The sequence below is a fragment of the Typopeltis vanoorti genome, chromosome 5 (genome assembly GCF_054136105.1).
Source record: "Typopeltis vanoorti isolate ZY-2024b chromosome 5, IOZ_Tvanoo_1.0, whole genome shotgun sequence".
Classification (NCBI taxonomy): Eukaryota; Metazoa; Arthropoda; class Arachnida; order Uropygi; family Thelyphonidae; genus Typopeltis; species Typopeltis vanoorti.
In genome coordinates this window covers 98,662,501-98,682,159 of record NC_143553.1, presented here as the reverse complement: position 1 = coordinate 98,682,159, position 19,659 = coordinate 98,662,501, and the positions used below count along the sequence as shown (strand labels likewise).

The 19,659-nt window shown below is 35.0% G+C and overlaps 1 protein-coding gene across 1 annotated transcript in view; it reads right to left on the bottom strand.

Annotated features, from left to right (window-relative positions):
- Positions 1 to 19,659, bottom strand: part of LOC150106683 (H(+)/Cl(-) exchange transporter 5-like) — an 89,034-nt gene that overhangs the window by 48,839 nt on the left and 20,536 nt on the right. The window contains exons 7-10 of the mRNA XM_090393453.1: positions 12,315 to 12,497; positions 8,500 to 8,589; positions 3,672 to 3,796; positions 314 to 452 (exon numbers count right to left, since the gene is read on the bottom strand). Coding sequence (XP_090249579.1) covers positions 314 to 452; positions 3,672 to 3,796; positions 8,500 to 8,589; positions 12,315 to 12,497 — 537 coding nt within the window. The remainder of the gene's footprint in view (positions 1 to 313; positions 453 to 3,671; positions 3,797 to 8,499; positions 8,590 to 12,314; positions 12,498 to 19,659) is intronic.

Sequence of the window (19,659 nt, the reverse complement as noted above, 5' to 3'; positions counted from 1 at the left end):
GGTTTAGAATCCCACTGTGAGCATGGCTGTTTGGGAACATTTTTAGGTGGTTGACCATTTTCGTTGCCCGATGCGACACCGCCATCTGCTTATTAAAGACCTGAAGTACCTTAGAAAAGTGCTACCATGTCTGATCTCTACAGAAGACTTCCGGATCATTTAACCATTACCCCACCTAAAGTATTTAAATATATGATAGGTTTTCAACCTTTCGTGGGTGAGAATCACATAAAAAATGGAATATGCATACAACTTAGCATACCATAAAAGCACGATACCAAAGCAAATAATAAAAATACCAAAGAAGACTTACCTGTATACTTATAGTGAAGATAGTGATGAGCAATTTGTAAGCTAGAGTTACCAGTAGGAGTTCGACACTTTCGTGAACTTCGAGCGCTGCTACAGCATTTAAATGGAGCTCCGTAGTTGTAAAATTCCACCATCGATTACTAAGATGCGAAATAAGCATTAAAATCTTTAGTGAAACTAGAGAAATGATTCATGATCAATAAGAAAATATAAATGAATGTCGTTGGTTAAGATAAAGTCAACGTTATGTTACTGTTTAACTTTTTTTATTCACACGCATTTTTAAATATTATTTTATTTTATTAATTTTGATTTTTAATTAAATAAATAAATAGTTTAACAATTTGCTATCATTTTAATGATCTAATTAAACATTTTAATTCAATTCAATTATTTTTAATCGTCTTCCTCTTACTTTAGGTCCAAACGGCCTGTCATAACCAATTAATTTGGCATCTTAGCAATCTAATCAATAATCTGATATGGCCATTAATCCTAACTGTCAAGTCGGCTATGTGTATGTATTGCCTGTATACTCTAGCCAGTTTATATCACATTGGATGATTTGGGTTAAAAAACTCGGTATTTCCGGTACAAGATTGCAAAAGTCGAACCCTTTCCGACCAAATAACATTGTTGTTACCGACTGAGCTACAGAGATATTAAATATATTCAAGTATTTTAAATTATTTTAATTTATTTTTTAAACATAACAGAATGTCGTCTTAAGAGCAGGTCAACGGAACTAGCTTTATAGCTATCTAAACATTTGAAGAGATAAAGTAAACTCTTCCCCCTCTTAACAGTTTAGCATTTCATAATATAATATTTAAGAAATCAACTAGTGGTATCGATTGCAACATTTTACAATCAATGCAAATTTTCATAAATAATGTGTATGCTATAAATTGGAAGATACGAAACAGAGTCCACTGCCCGATGCTCCCAAGGCGGTCAGCCCTCATACATTTTCTTTTCCCCTTAATTATCAATGATGATGATATCAGAATTCATCCATCGTATTTCAACGTGTGTGTGTGCTAATGAATCTTGACTGAAACTCTAACAAATGTTCAGAAATTTGCACACTAAATTCCTTTTAAAGCAGTAATACGACCCATATTGATTTATACATGTGAAACAAAAATAGAAACATGAAAAATATAAAAGATAAATAAAAAATGTGAAATGAAAACATTAAGAAAAAAATGTATTATTATTATTATTACGTGACACCTCCAAGGAGTCCAAGGACTTATATTGTGGGAGGGCTCTCTACTTTACTCCGCTACAAATATGAAAAGTATATAAAGAATGTCTGTTACAACTCATAAACGACCAGATAAAAAAGAGATCAGAATGGAATAAATGTTAACAGAATGGACCCAAAACGAATAGTTAAACTAGAAACCAAATACGAAAAGACCGGTGGATAGATCAAGAAAATGATGGACAGACTGCCTGCATTGAAGCATCATTGATGCAACAAGCTTGAAGCTTAAAACAAGAAGAAGAAGAAGAAACATGTTCTCTATTTGAAGTAACATATCCAATCAGTATTTATAAAATGGTTCTCGTGTATGTATTCGGTATTTTAGTCGATTCATGGCACGTCTTCGCCTGTTTTAAAAAACAGTTTTTTTATGAAATCCATTTTTGAGTACGCTTCTCTTATATAAGAAGCTTCATTTTTAAAAGTATCTTCACTTTTAAATATTATGAGTGTGCACTTAAAATGGTATCAACTGATGTTCGCCAAAACCAAAAGTACTGCGAACTTTTAAATGATTCGCTTAAAAAATAAATAAAACTAATATTAACAATAAATAAAGACATGACCACGTACAATCATGAATCCCATATACGGGAGATGAGCCGAAAGTTGAGGAGGAAAAAAAGAAAAGTTTTAACACTGGATCAGATTGTACTCTCAGGACACTGGTAGAATGAATGTTGAATATCTGACTAGTTTCTGTCTGTGTCAATAGATTTAGAGAAAGAGTGGGGGGGGGGGGGGAATTATTAACGCCAATTCTGATGAACAGTAATAATGGAAATATTCGTATTTGTAGAAAATATAATCAGAACTACCAGTCTTTTTGAAAGAAAGTAGAGATTATTGGTGGGTTACACGAGTCATTAATCAACCTAACTGCTCTCTCTCTCGCTTCTACCCAGGGTCAAATCCTTTTAGTGGTCCCCACCCCAAAAACAGTATTCAACAGTGGAACGGATTTGTGATTTGCACAGAGTTAATAGCTGTTTAAACGTGACGTCTCGGACGAAACAGAAAACCTAATTTTTTTGGATGCTGAGGAGGCCATATTTGTAATTTTATGTTAAAAAAGGTTATTCTTCGAATAACCTTTTTTAACATAAAATTTTTTAACAAGATGATATTTATCTTCTGACAAGAAGATAAATATCATCTTGTCAGATATTTGAGTGTTAGCAAAAGTAAGGTTGCTGATCGTAAGCTTCTTCTCTTTTTTTATGAGAAATAAGACACGATCGAGTTTTACTTAAAATTAAAATTGAAGACTGATATTAATATACTTATCAGAACATCATTGAATAGTAATTTGGAAATTATAATTTAAGATTGCAGAAGTTGATATGATGAAGATTGTTTTGCTGATATGTAGTGCAAAGTTTTTCAAACAAGAAAGAGGAGTACAGTACTGTATATACTGTTACCAGCAAAACTGTGCATTCGATTTTCAGTCAGTCAAAGATCATTGCTATACAGAAGGGAAAGAACCTTGTAGAATGCCAGCATTAATTGTAAAATTTCTGAGAATAATGATTCATGTAGCATCACACGAAATGTACAACTCGGAAAGAAAGTTGTGGAACAATTGCTGAAATCTGCAGACACACCATATGATTATAACTTACTTAATATACTTTTTTGTGCCAACCCGATCGAATGCCTTAGAACTATCAAGAGCAACCTCCTGAGGTTCCCACACTTTCCCATTGTATTTTGTACAAAATACAATGAGAAAGTTTGGGGAAAATTTTGTACAAAGGAATCGTTATAAGTAAGAAGATCCCCCTGTTGGTCGATAGTGATGGAAGGCTTCCAGATTACATCAAAAGAGTTAATTTTGAAAAAAGACTTAGAATAGTTCCATCAGTGACTGGAATTTGACCTCTGTTTCTTTTGCAGATCTAACGTCTATGGAAGTTACCGAGAAGCTATGAAAGAACACTTTGGTTTATTTATTTATTTTATTATTTATTGTTAATGTTTTCCAGCTCATTATTTGTGTATTTTGAGAAGTTCGCTGCTATTCTTGTCGAAACTTTTTTTTTTTTTTTTTAAATCGCCAAATAGTTCTGAATGTAACACTTACCATAACGGAGAATGTTCCTCTATACCACATGGGTTTAACAGAACCTTGATTAGATTTCTGGCATTTACTCTTGTGAATGGATTCGGAAAGTTAAACAAACTGGTTAATACAGCAATAAGAAATACCTAAAAATAAATTTGCACCTTTAAAAAACTGACATTAAATTAAAACAAAGCATATCATTGATGTATGTAATTAGGCACACATAACATTTATGTAATTACTGTGTGTGTGTGTGTGTGTGTGTGTGTGTGTGTGTGTGTGTGTGTGTGTGTGTGTGTGTGTGTGTGTGTGTGTGTGTGTGTGTTCAAGTTGGGCGCTCATCTTTAGTAGACAGGTAGGGATATCAGTATTAATGCAATAATTAATATACGAAGTAACATAATGAAATTGAAATGCTTCAGTTCGAAAAATGGCATGGCATACATAGAATGAAATAAATAAGTTGTTTTGGGAGATGAGTTAGTTGAAAAAAAAAAAGAAAAACAAAAAAGGAAGTCAGCCATTAGTTTTGCTTATACACAAAGTTTGAATTTTTCGGATATTATTGCAATGCATATAAACATGAATGGCTTTTGAAGAGATCCAGTGTTTGAGATCTTAACTTAATAATGACAGTAACTAACTAACCTTTATATGCTATCATCTGTTAAATATCAAAAGCCTAGATCGGGAAATGTATCACGAAATAACTTCTGATCAAAGCGAAGGCATCTTAATAAAGCAGTGATCATCCAATAAACAAAATTATTTAAATTAGAAAATAAATGTTGGCCCAAATACATTTTTTAAGAAAAGTAAAAATTTATCTCTAGTATGCCACTATTAAGTAAATAATAATAATTTGTTAAATTTTAAATACGATTTATATATTTATATTATATAAATACGATTTATATATACAAAATATATATTCAGCAATTACAAAATGATTTGAATAGACTGGAAATCTGGGCAAACGAAAATGGCTATCAGTTTAATGTTAGTAAGTGTAAAGTTATGCACTTTGGCGTGATTAGAGATCCAGCGGCATATTATATTAGCGGGGTTATGCTACAAGAAACTGAAGAGGCAAGGGATCTTGGTGTATTGGTGGATAAGAATTTAAAGTTCAAAGGTCACACAGCAAAAGTTGCAAATACAACTCAGAGGATAATTGCTATGTTGAAGAGAACCTTGACATGTAAGGATAAGGAAGTAATTTTGCCTCTTTATAAGGCGCTTTGAAAAGACCACTCTTGGTTTACTCTGCGCAGATTTCGTCTCCCGAGTTCCAAGGGAATAAAGAAGCTGTGGAAAAGGTGCAAAGAAGAGTTACAAAGATTATATCCGGATTATGGGATTTAGATTATGAGGACCGGTGTGTGTTGAGGCTTAAGTGCTGTGCAGAATTCATGTTGGAGGTTTAATGGAATAATTATCAGCACTGAGAAAGGATTAAAAATAATTTTAATACTTCCAATATTCGTCTCTGTCACAGAGACATCTTCAGGGATTACAAAAAAAATTTTTGTAACAACACACACACAAACGTAATAGAGTAGTGAGTGAAACTAAAGTCCTATCTAGATGGTGCGCCCTCTATGGGCATTTGCAGGTGGCCTAGGATGTAAAGAGGGATTTCTAATAATTAATGTTTCCCAAATTTTGGGAAGTTTAATGCAACCGATGCAGATTCAAAAAACAGTCTTTCTCTTTTGAATTTACTATGGTGGAGCATGGGCCTTTTTTTTTCAGGAGATCCTGTGAGTAGTATCCAAAACATGGTCTGCAAGGCCAGACTGACCATAATCGTGTTTGCAGATGTAAGATCTGTGTTCTTCTAACCGGATGGATGCTGACCTACCTGTCTGTCAGAAGTAAGCCAATTTACAGGCACAAGGTACTCTATATACTCCAGGCACTGAGAGAGGAGGGATTAGCTTATTAAACTTTTGAAAAAAAAGTTTAATAACCTCTGTAAATCCTAAACCGCCACCTCAAGCTCAACCGCTCCATATAGTAGTCAACCTATCGTCAAAACGACTCAGCGAAGATGCCGTTGGTGCCCTAAGCCTCGGACACAATTTTGCGGTCGCACCTAAAGAAGTTCCGGTATTGGATATTATGTACAACATCGAACGCGGAATATGTCACTTAGTTCCAACAGCCAATAACATTAGACTTGACGTAGCTAACATTCTCTCCTGGTCGTCACCTCCAAGAATGAATTTATCTTCCAGACAACTCTCTGCCCTCAGAAAATTACGGAAAGAAATAAGTATTGTCATGACCAGAGCTGATAAAGGTAATGCCACTGTCGTTCTTAACGCCTCAGAATGTAATCGGAAAATGGATATTATTCTCCGTGATCGCGCTACCTACATACCACTTGAACACGATTCCACAAAAACTCAAGTTAAAAAATTAAACATTACAAAAAAACTCAAACCATTCGGTTCTCGTCCCTCTCCCCGTATATTCAGCTTACCTAAAATCCATAAACCTAATTCTCCCCTCAGACCTATAGTACATGCCATCAATGCACCTTGCTACAAATTGTCAAAGCAGCTAGCTAACACTTGAACCCCCCTCACTGGTCTTACCACATCTTATGTAAAAAACTCTACCCACTTTAAAAACTTAATTGAAAATCTTACTTTAAATAGTACAGACATATTGGTCAGCTTTGATATAATCTCACTGTTTACCAATATTCCCCTAACCGACACCTTAACACTCTTAAAAAACGTTCTTCCTTCTGATATCTTAGATCTATTTTCCTTTGCCATCAACTCTGGTTATTTTTCTTGGAAGAACAAAATCTACAAACAGATAGAGGGAACTGCCATAGCCCCCCCCCCCTCTCACTCCATCTTGCCAATTTTTGCATGGAAAATTTTGAAAAACGAGCCATAGACTCTTCCCCTCTAAAACCTTCTATCTGGCTAAGATATGTAGATGATGTGTTCTCTATTTCGCCTCATGGCCCAGACACATTAGATTCCTTCCACAGTCACCTCAATAGTCTACATCCAAGAATCCAGTTTACGATGGAAAAGGAAAATAACAATAGTTTACCCTTCCTTGACATCGTAGCAACATGCCTTCCTAATGGTAAGCTTAAACCTACTCATACAGGCAGATACATTCACAAACTCTCCCACCACCACCCCCTCTCAGCAATATGGCATTATTAAAACTCTAACCAATAGAGCCCACAATCTTTGTTCCAGCGAAACTGCCCTTTCAACTGAACTCACAGACATACACAACACCTTCCGTTCCAATGGCTACAATGACTACAGGATTAAAGAAATAATCAAATCCCCCATTCCCCGACCACCTCTTCAGAAGGACTACAGAAATGCCATCACCATACCTTACATCTGTGGTACATCAGAAAAAATAGCCAGATCATTAAAAAAAGTACAACCTCCATACAGCTTTTAAGCCCTACCGTAAACTTGCTACCCTTATCCGTTCCACTAAAGACCAGCTCCCTCCTCTCTCAGTGCCTTGAGTATATAGAGTACCTTGTGCCTGTAAACTGGCTTACTTCGGACAGACAGGCAGGTCAGCATCCATCCGGTTAGAAGAACACAGATCTTACATCTGCAAACACGATTATGGTCAATCTGGCCTTGCAGACCATGTTTTGGATACTACCCACAGGATCTCCTGAAAAAAAAAACGCCCATGCTCCACCATAGTAAATTCAAAAGAGAGAGACTGTTTTTTGAATCTGCATCGGCACTCAGGAATCAACTTAATTTAAACAAATACGGTTGCATTAAACTTCCCAAAATTTGGGAAACATTAATTATTAGAAATCCCTCTTTACATCCTAGGCCACCTGCAAATGCCCATAGAGGGCGCACCATCTAGATAGGACTTCAGTTTCACTCACTACTCTATTACGTTTGTGTGTGTGTGTGTTGTTACAAAAAGTTTTTTTGTAATCCCTGAAGATGTCTCTGTGACAGAGACGAATATTGGAAGTATTAAAATTATTTTTAATCCTTTCTCAGTGCTGATAATTATTCCATTAAACCTCCAACATGAATTATGAGGACAGATTGCGAATATGTAGATTACAGACTCTGGTTAACAGGAGAAAGAGGAGTGATATGATAGGGTCTATAAACCTTTGAATGGGTGTTATAGCATTTAAAATGATGAAATTTTTCGTTATATGGAAGGCGGGGAGAGAGAACACGGGGACATCCATGGAAGTTGAGATTGTTCTGAGTCAAGAAAGGGTTAAGAGCTAGGTTTTTCTCCCAGAGAGCAGTGAGTGAGTGGAGTAATTTGCCCTTACGGGTAGTGAGTGCAGCTAGTGTAAATGAATTTAAGGGAAGGTTATGATAGCTGGGTTGGGTAATTTACAGCCTCCCTCGATGAGTCCTTGACTCCTGGAGGTCTCATATAATAATAATAATTTCACTTCCGATTAATCTTACTTAAAAGAAGCTGTATATTTGATAAAAACGTCGCATGATGCTAGGTCTACAGAAGAAAGAGAATGAAAAACCTTGGGATTTTCTAGTTTTGTTTTTTGTTTTTTTTCACAATTTTGTGGATTTCATAATTAGTCGATCCGGCATGTAGGATTTAATTTTCTCCCAGAAGAAATTTAACAAGATTCTCCATGGAACATACACAGACACATACAAATGAAAATGAGTTAGGATGTATTATGCAAGAAGACGCGAGATGTATAAAGTGGCCGAATCGTTAGTTAACCGATCTCCACATCTCCCCAGTTGTAATTCAGAGCAATATATACAGTATAATTATTTCAACTGAAAATCATCGGAACTGTCAGATGAAGCCCAGCTTATCTTACCTCAGTAACTGGTGAGCTACTCAGAGGTGATTTTCTTTTTATACTGCACCACATTACGCCGAATTTGATGAGAGCTGTTCCAATAATACCCTGAAAAGAAATTTCGTTTTAAAAAAAAGCATATTAAATGTGCATAAGAATACAACCTAAAAATTTCAAAACTTCAGATTTTCAAATATAAAATATTTTAATACTATTTTTTTTTTCATGTTACATAAGTTTAGAATGAAAATATGAGGTTTCAATTATACAGTTCATTATTCCACTAGACAGGCTCATTATTTAGTCCCCACACACGGTACTAATGTATTGCAGGCTTACAGTATTCTGCGGAAGGATTCACATAAAAACGGAGAAAAAAAATAATTTAAGCAAACGGAAGTATTCACCCTGTTGAGTACTGAGGTTACGTGTAACTTCGTCAATAGGTTGTTGCTATCACGATGGTGGGTTAATCCTATCTACATGCATAGTCTGATATGTCTGTTAAATCAGTGTAGTCTAGGCAGGTAGTTCTAGAAACTTGGTTAGAATAAACTGAGGAGCTAAACGAGAATTTAAAAAATTAGCTAATTCAACTTCAGTGGAAGGTCTCTAAAGGTTCTTCGGGTCCTAGATGAGATCGGAACTCAGGTGTCTATCACCAAAGGGTGATAAGCACCTTTATCATCGTTTATCATCGAAACGGAATACGATAAGACAGCTCTTTTGATTAGCGAATTTGCAATTTAATCGAAAGTATTAACGATGTTTTGATTTATAGCAAGTGGCTAATCTAATTAGTTCCTCAAAAAAATTAATTTAATTTAATTTACAATAAATAAATAAATAAATAATAATAATAATAATAATACCAGCGAGCTGAAGTGCTCACTGCTGTCATTAAATTTAATACTTAACAAACATGTTAGAAATAGATAAACACTGAAACTGATTATAATGTAATACAGCGGTTTCCCTCTATAATAAGCACAACAACATATCAAACGCATATTCACAGTGCACAGTTTGTTGGCTTAGTGTGAAATCCAAAGGTCTATTAACATTTTTGACTCGGGGGAAGGGAGGGGCCAAACAAGGTTCTAATAACGGAATTAGAACTCAGGTATCTTTACGAAGAAAGCGAGGCTAAACCACTCAGTCGCAAAGACCTTTTGGTTCATGAAATTAAAATCTCAATTTCAACGAATCTATTTTCTCTGTAAATGGAGAAAGAGAGGGGGGGGGAGGGAGTATTTAGAAGATTTTCTTATTTCGCAGATAAGCAGTCTAAGCGTTTTAAGTGAAGGAAACATCCGCCCTCTAAAACCAGTTGACTTGAATGTCACAGAAGACTCCAAACGTTTTCAGAAGCTTCTCACAACATAAAAAACGACAACACTATTTAATAACAGGAAAACGAATTCCCCCCCCCCCGCTTTAATATGGAAATACAGTATATAAACTGTAGTGTAATGCAATACGGAGTAACCACCACACGATTTAGATTAGTGCAGTGGAATGGAGTGACCTAACTGAATGAATCTCCTGGGACTCCATGCAGGCGCTATGTAACAGCAGCAGCAGCAGCAGCATATTATTATTATTATTACAGTGGTAATAATAATAATAATAATAAATTACGTGATTTATGAAGACATCTATCTAAAGAAATCTTTGCAACTTTTCGCGCATTGTTCAGACCATAGAAAAGTCAGTTATACCATTTTAGAGTCAGTTGCACTTTTTTTTACAGTCAGCTTAGTCTTGGTGCTTCCACAGCACATTCGAACAGCATGAACCCTCGATTGGAAAAAATATGATTTCCTGATTAATCAAGAACAGAAAGAACACTTACTAGATCTTTGAAGCCAAGGATTATAACAACAACAACAACAACAACAACAACAAATAAGTCTGGGTTAAACAAGGGAATGAAGTTATAAGAATTGAGAGGGTTTTTTATAACATTAGCGCATTGTTTATCACTGCTGGTCTGGTTGGTATATCCGCTCTCCAACCAACAAGCTGTGGGTTCGAATCCTACTAAAATCCTATTAAAATGTGAGCTTGAATGATTGGTGAATATGTTTAGGCGGGAGATTTGAAATGACTTGAAAAAAGTTTCAAGCCATTTTAACCTAGTACATAAGTATTAGTACTATGGATGGGCTGACAGCCTCTCGTGGTTGGGATTCACATAAAAAATACGACAGAACTGGAAGACATATTACTTCGATAGCTGCCTCGATTATAAATCTGAACAATACAACTTAATGTTATTGATCTTCTCTTTAACCATACTGTTACGTCCTCGTTGGATGGTAGATAACTCAAATTTTTATGCTTTATGTGTATGTGAACTGGACCGAATTCTCAGATCAGTATTATATACTTTCTACCTAGTCTTGGTTGAAAAGTCCTAAATATTTCCTCCTATCCATGACAGAATTCGAACTCAGATCTTTCACAGCCATATGATGTGTAACAAACTATTGTGACATTACTAGAAAAGCATATATGCCCAGAATTTACTCTCTAATTCGCAACCAGATAGAAAAAGCAAGTGCGATATTTTTTGCAATCTATCCAGCTTCGAATGCCACTCTTTCTGTAGCTAATGACCCAAAAGTTGCTAATCAACATTCAAGACATCTTTTCGAATTTGAATGGAAACTTTCTCCAGATTCGAATCATTGCTTCTCATTATTCCATATATATATTATTTTTTTGGCACACATTATATTTCAGGTCAAATAAAATAGCCACAAACTCTGCTGATTTTTTTTTCCCAAGGGAAGCAGTGAAAGCAATTCATGCGATGTGAGATTAAAATCACAAATCTTAGAAATGCTGAGCACTACAGATCACACCCTCTCCAGTTATTGTGGATAAATCGCTTTGTGGAAGCAGAAATCTTTTACTTGATGAATGGTATTAATAGCACGAATACAATCATCACAAAACTCCTATCTCACATCTACATATAGTAATCATTTTTCTAAACATTCTCGATAACGTATATTTCTTGCCTATTCACTTTCTGCATTTTTTTTTTTTCTATCTGTGTTTTACAACATTGTCTTAGGTGCCACTGAGATGATAAGCAACTGGATTAATCTCGTAAATATCAATTTCGTTCTTAGGGTATTTCACAATGGCATATAGCACTATTTCACATTAATATATTTTTTTCTTCTACAACATCCTTCTGTAAATATTTATTAACAGCGTATTGTGGCGAACAAACAACAGTGGATTGTGTTCACCAAATAATGTTCTTTATCAGTCATTGCGGCATTCGATGTTGGTCATCACTCACAATCATTAAACAGAATTCTTTTGTCAATTGGTGGCATAACTACGAGTTTCAACGTCCACTGAAACCGTACCAATGTTTCAGCGGACATTGGAGAACTTTAGAGATTTAGTGCCCATTTTATAGTTTTGTGCAAGTCAGTATTTTCATTTCAACTTGAACAAGATGTTTACGGTCCTTTGTCAGTGCTTGCTGATCTTATTATTTTAATTTTTTTTCTTCTTCTAGTGAAACCGCTTGAGTAGTTCATTTATCATACTTGCAGCCAGGGAAAACTGACAAAATCTTTTTAAAGGTGAACAGTTTAATGCTAATGAAGTAAATTAATGAAAAATTTAACGATATAAATCAGAATTATATGAAGAAGGAGTTGATCCTCAGTAAGATTAATATCATTAATTAATAAAATGACGGCAAGTGAATAATGCTAAGTTCAAATTCAAGAATAATTTACAAAATAAACTTCTTCGTTAAATTACTACTGTTCAAATTATTTCTGAAAACTAGGTTTATTTACCCCAAGAATTCCAATGAGGAGGAAGATGGGAAACTCGATCATTGACCATGGACGTGGATTTTCTATAAAGAACATAACGGGATACTCCTGGTTAATGGTGGTGATCCATCGATACACTGACGCTCCTACCAGAGCACAAAAGAAAGATCGCCAAACTGTCTTGAGTGGAAAATAGGAACATACCTACGTGTATAATAACACCATTATGAGAACTACCAGTCTAATACATGAGAATTAATTTTAATTGGCAACTAATGTACCATATTTTATTTTAACAAAGAGAAACCATCTTTAGAAGACACACAAGGAATTTCTTCCTTTCCAACTGTTTATTCTCATGATATCCAAGAAACCGCTGCCGATTACCGTCAGAAATGGAATTTTGCAGTTGGTTACATGGTCAATCTCTAATTAAGAGACCTAAATGGAAATCAGATTGTTGAGCTTCTTCTAAGCAAGCTGTACAACCTATTGACAATTAGCTTACGAGATATATATAACTTATAAATACCGCATTCCTATGGCTGTTGGTAAACTCCGATCCGGTGGTTATCGGTTGATTAATGAACAGCATGAAATTAAGTGCTAACAAAAGAAACGATATATAATTAATGAATTTCAGGCATGTTTTTAAAACAGGTTTGAACTCTCGTTCTTAAGATAACATTGGAATTTTTATATACAAAAGAGAATTCGCAGTTACAAAATAAGGTTAAACACTAATCGTACTTCCTGAGCGCTCACTCAGGAACAGATGCTCCCAGGGGCATAGTTGCCGACATATTTGTGTGTGTGTGGGGGGGGGGGGGCGATAAGGTCACATTGGTGCTCTCATATCCATGAATATTTGAAACTGATAAATGTGATGTATATGAAAAAAAATCGTGTTTTTTTTAGTATATTTTTATCCGTAATTCGAAACTCATCCAAGCTTTTCGATATAATTTTTCGTGTTTTACATATAGAAGCGATAAAAACAGAATAAACCTCTCGCTCTGAATTAAAGAATTTAATAGCGTCTGGGATATTTTAATTCAATTTTTTTTTTATTTTTTCAAAGTGGCTGGTTTTAAATATTATTCTTATTATATTTCAGTTATTGTTAAATTCAGTCTTGTAATAACTTTCACAATATATCACAGCACAAGTATCGTTCATTTTATTTACGTTTCATTCTTTCTATACTTTTTTTTATATATATATATTTTATCTTTTATCCCTCGTTTTGTGTCGTTTCAATCACGCTATCTCATTCTAATTGGTTCTAAAGCAGGGAGTGTCGCGAAACGTCATTTTAAACGAACAAAGTTTGCTATCTTCAGTTGGCAAATTTAAATCATCACTTAATGAAAATGTTTATTTAAAAAAATATAAATAAATCCTCCAATGCGTTTTCATATCCCAAAGGGAGCAAACGGCACTATTTCAGCTCTAACTTTTAGAAATAAGTAAGCAGCTTCTTAAAGTCGCCTGCATTTCAATGCCATGCTAGAAAAAAAAGCGATATTTTTATTTTTTTTTTTTAATATTAACCAGTATTTATTTGTATGCATTCGTATATGTTTTGTTTTGTGATCTTTGCCAAGTAGCAGGATTAAAAAAAAAAAAAAAAAGCGGAGTTTTACCGGGGGGGGGGGAGAAAAGAAAGACGATCTTTTTGATCGATTTGCTCTAGAATCGCAGAAAAAAAATCCCAAGTAAATGTATAGAATCAAACCTAATGATTTTTCTCCTGTAGAGAGCTACCACAAGGTTACATTTATTGACGTGTGGGATATTTTATACGCATAACCGGCTTATATTTCTCTATTGGATCTTCCGATAAAGATGATAGGAAATATATTGTCCTGAGTTTGTATTTTCAAAAACAGATATGGAAGTGTTTTTTTTTTTAATCTAAGTTTATTAATTCTATTTTCATCATTTTTAAATTCCCAAAAATATTTTCTGCACGTTGGAAAATGAAGTGCTATGTTAATATCAAATTGCACAGCAAATAAACTGAGCAACATGTATTAATAATATAAGATTATAGGTTCGATTGTAGTCACCTGTTTGCGCAATGTTTGTTGACTTCGATTTGTTCTAGAGTTAATCGAACTTTTTGCACAGGTAAGCAGTTTTATCTCGTGAAAAAAAACAAAACAAAAAAAAAAGATCTTTCACCCCAACTATTTAAAAAATAAAAAATAAAAAAACGTAATAGTACACAGAACTACGGTTAGAATTAGGCGATGACAGTCTGTGCATTCCCATGTCATCTGCATCTACGAGTATATAATCTCTTCACACTGGCTAGTAATACACTCAATTTTGCAGCGAGGATAAGGATAGGGACCAACTACCGGCCGATTTCTAAAAGTAAAGTTTACACTAGAAGAGTACGTCCATTTACTATGGGAAATGAAAAGATATTAGAGTATTTTATTTCATTTTTAAACCGCATATTATAAATTACTGGAAGGATAACTTTAAAAAAACGTTTTTTTTTTTCTTTGTGTGTGTGTCGTGCAGGAAGAGGGTAGTGATGTAACACCAAGTATCACTAGTAGGAATGCAACTGCTGATGTAGCAATAGTCTACCCTAAAAAGCGTTCTGTGCTCGGGTTCCCTTTCTAGAAAATCTGTGACCAATTAACGGAGTTTTGGGAGTAGGTTTTATAAAAATTCTTCGTGCTTGAATTCAGATGTAGAGTGGCATGGATGGTTTTTTAAGAGATCAACTACATATGTAATAAAATAAATAACAGTTCTAGAAGGTATAGAAACAGCCAGTAGTTCAGGTTTTTTTTTTTTTTTTTGCACAATCCTCGAAAATTAATGGGTCGAACCAGCCGTAAACTGCATTTATGCAGTCAATCAACAGTACTTTTTTCCAAAGATTCTGAGAAAATGTATTATTTCTGTTGTTATAAATGTATAGAATAGTATACGAATTCACAAAACTCGATGTTACCAAAGCGCTTTACATCGATTTTTACAGAGGTTAAGTCTAATGAGATTGTTACAAAAATAACCTTGTATGTCTCTATATATTTTATGCTAAATATTAATGTAAATAACCCTATGGGAACTGAATGTACTTACTGAATTAACAAAAATTTCTAGCATGTCAAAAACAAAAGCAATGCTTTGCCATCGGAACTTTGTATAATAGCTCTATGTAAAGGCATAAGAAAGTTGTTTACGATTTAAGTGTGTGAGAAAGTTATTTGTGAGCTCTGCATATAAACACCTTCTGGGTCAGTGTCAAAGAGATCGGCAAGGTTCAGACAAGTTTCCGCTGCCCGACAAGATAGGATTAAAGGAGTGCGCGGAGGAGAAGAAAGAACGGGTCAGTCTTAACAGAGGATCAAGGAGTCGTGCCGAATTCTTCGGGGGTTACAACGCTTCGTGCAAGGTCCCGGAGAACGTGAAATAAAAAGGGAATGAGCCGAACATCGGGAGTTATCGGAATCGGCAGTTAGAGGCAGAAGTTCCAGAAGTAACATCCTGAGGACAGGACGTTACAGCGAGCCATGCCAGAGGAGAAGTCGATCGTAATGACGAGAGAACAGCCGATGTAAAAACCCGAGGCAGTGTCGATCGGATGTCTTTTTGCCGCGGGAGGTCAACCGAAGCCAAAAACCACAAAGCGATCCTCAAGCCCGTATGCTGAAACCTCTTGCCTGAGATTTTCGAGTACCGGAATATTGCAGTCCAAAGCCCGCCAATATCCTAACGAAATTCCCCCTGAAGCAAGACTCTCCAGACAGAAGCCTAAGGATCGAGATGAAAGGAAAAGCATAGGGACTTTAGTGCAGGACCTTTGGATGAGTGTGTGTGACACAGGGCCTCTGTAAGTTTGTTCCATTTTTTGTTGTACATTCCTTTTGTAATCTAGGAGATACGTTATAGATGGACTGATAATTAACTTAATAGTAATACGTGTCTATAGAGAGTCCTCTGATTTGTTATTAATTGGAAGATAATTTGTGAGATAACTTGGCATAGCTATCTAACCTCTTTGTGAGTAAATTAGAGTTTCAATAATTTGATTTAATAAGCGGAGAAGTAATTGAGTAGATTTGAGTAATTATATTGTATAGTTATTTAGTATTGAAAAGGGAAAGCTTGTTTCTTTATACTAAAAATCCAACAGATAGGTAGCGAGAGTAACCTCCCTATTGTTTAAATAATGTACTGTACTTTGTTATTAATGTAAATAAATGTGTTTTAATTATATGTCAATAGAGTGCCATGTAATCTTTTATTTTACAATGTACTGTTCCTAAATAAACTCAGACCTGTGAGAGAGAAACAACTAAGGCATTAAAAGTATAGTTTAAGTACTTCAGAACCACGACTGTTTATGTAAACTTTATGCTAGTAAGAGAGAGAGAAAGAGAGATCTACCGGACGTATTACTGAGTCTTATGCCGATATAGAAATACCGGTGGCACAGTCTTAACAAATAAATTTTCTAGTGTTCATAGGCATACGACTAGTAAATACGAAAGCTGGATAAACATAGTACGCAACAGAATAAGTAAGAAAGGTTATGAAACCAAAAGCGCACTGCTATAAAGAATAACGAAGATATTACAATATAGGCAAACAGTCATCGTTACAATAACTCATTAGAAATCTTTCGTTACACTACATCAGGCATGGGCAATCTTTCCTAGTTCGGGGCAAAATTATCATTCTGTCTCTGAGTCAAGGGCCAGACCAAATTATTAAATAAAATAAATTAATATTAAATGAAGTAAAATAAGTTGCTACTTCATATTTCATTTATTTATAATATAATGCTTTGGTATAAAGCTCTACATAAATTTTATAATATAATGAACGACATAACAATTTAATGTGAAGATTGGCCTCGTATTTCAACTACGAGACTATCAATATTGACGTTAATATTACTTAAGGAGAATCACATAGAATTTTCGAGGTTATCGCCCGTTATTCTTGTCCGAATTTTTGATTTATTATATTTCATCCTCGAAAAAAACTGTTCACACATATATGTGCTGCGGAAAAGACAAATGATTTTTCTTGAAAAGGTGTGTAAATTTGTATATTTTTTTTCCACCAAATAAAATTTATAAAAATCCGTCAAAGCAATGATTTAGTACTAAATCAGCCTGAAGCTCAATAAGTTCCATCTGTAAGTTTTCTGACACATTATTTACATCAGCATCCATCGGAAGAGCAAATATAGCGAATGTGGAGTCTTTGTTTTTGAAGTCGGCAAACCTTGTATAAAATTGCTCTATTAGTGCCTTCAGTTCATCTCCATAACAATTATAACGGATATTTTTATGAGTTGTTAGAATAGGAAAATGATAACAATTTTTAGCTCTTATCTGACTTTCCAACAATCTTAGTTTATTACAAAAAAGTTTGACATGTCCATGCAGTTCATGAACCAATTGTCCTTGTTTTTGCAATTTAAGATTCAGTTCGTTTAGGTATCCGGTGACATCTACAAGGAATGCTAAATCACACACCCACTCATCATCTTTTACTTGGTTAATTGTGTTTCCTTTAATGTCCATAAAATCTGCAATGTCTTGTCTCAGATCATAAAATCGTTTTAACATTTTACCTTTAATCAACCACCTCACTTCACAATAATAATACACATCTTCATAATCCGAAAATAGGTCTGCCAAATACTCCTTAAATTGGCGGTGATTAAGTGACCGTGACTTAATAAAGTTAATACCTACTACAACTTCCATAACATTTGTGAATTTAATCGATTTTGCACACAGATTTTGTTGGTGGATAATGCAGTGAAAATTTGTTAAATTTTCCGGATGGATCTGTAGTTCTATTGCTCTTTCATGAACTATTCCAATAAATCCCTTCTGTGCACCAACCATTGCAGGGGCTCCATCAGTGCAAATGCCAGATAGTGAACTCCATTTAAGCCCAAATCTCTCGAAGACTGTGTTGACTGTTTCAAATATATCTTCACCGGTAGTTGTTCCTTTCAACGGCCGAAGGCCAATAATTCTTCTGTGATGTTGAAATCCGCATCAACTCCTCGAATAAATATTTCTAGTTGTGCTGTATCGGAAGCATCGATGCTGTCATCCAAAGCAATTAAAAATGCTTCCAATCTAGCAATCTTCTCTTTTAAACTTTTTTTGATATCATCAGCCATAATTTCTATCCGTCGGACAACAGTACGTCTCGACAAACGAATATTCTCGAAGTCTTTTTTCTTTTCGGGACATATTATACTTGCAACATCCAGCAAACATTCTTTGATAAATTCTCCTTCACCAAATGACTTAGCGATTTTTTCGCTTACCACAAAGCTGGCTTTGACAATGCTGTGGCGCTGCGTTCTTTGCTTGTCGAATATTTGCTGCTGGGTATCCAAGTTCTTCTTCAACTTCTGTATTTCATCTTTTCGTAGTTGTCCATCAATTTTTGGGTGATCCGCATGTCTCGAAGTAAAGTGTCTCTTCAAGTTGTATTCTTTGTTGACGGATACGGATTCGTTGCACAGCAAACATACAGGCAAATCTTTATTCAGAATAAAATAATAATCTTCCGTCCAGTTGTCTTGAAATTGACGATTCTCTGCATCTACTTTTCTTTTTTTTGCAATAACCCCTGACATTGTCCCAAATTTATAAGCGATATTCAGAACTGTCAAACAAAACACCTTCTACACCGCAGGCACTGAACAGAACATCAATGCAGGCACTGAACAAAGCACAACACCAACGCAAGTACCGAACTGACACGTTGTAACACGTTCACACACGCCGCTAGTCAAAGTGAGAAAGAGACCTTGGTTGGAGAAAACATAGTGTGTTTTGCGCAAGTCACATGACGTCAGCTTAATGTGAGTTAAGTAGAACACACCATGTTTTCTCCCACCATGAATCAGACAAACTTCGCTGAAATAGATTAAGACCGGATCAAAAGAAGTAGAGGGCCGGGGATTGCCCATATGTGCACTACATTATGAAATTTCCTGTAATATGTTGGGATGAAATTTATCTATCCTGTGCTGATGAAATTTATCTATCCAAAATTTCATTTAATGATGAAGCAAATTTAACTTCAGTGATAATCAATCATAATATTTAAGTATGGGATGAAAAAATCCTCACGACATGACTGAACACATACTAGCGATAAAACGAAGCACACAGTGATGATGTGTGCTTTCTCCCTTCCGGAGAAAACAAAAATGGAATTTGTCCATCAAAACGACGGAGATTTCGCCGATACTTCAATTTTTAGAACGGAAATCTAATACTGTTCATTACTAGACCGGTAAACTGCAACATATTCATACTGAGGTACAATATTCCTAAATTTTCTCCTTTCCTGT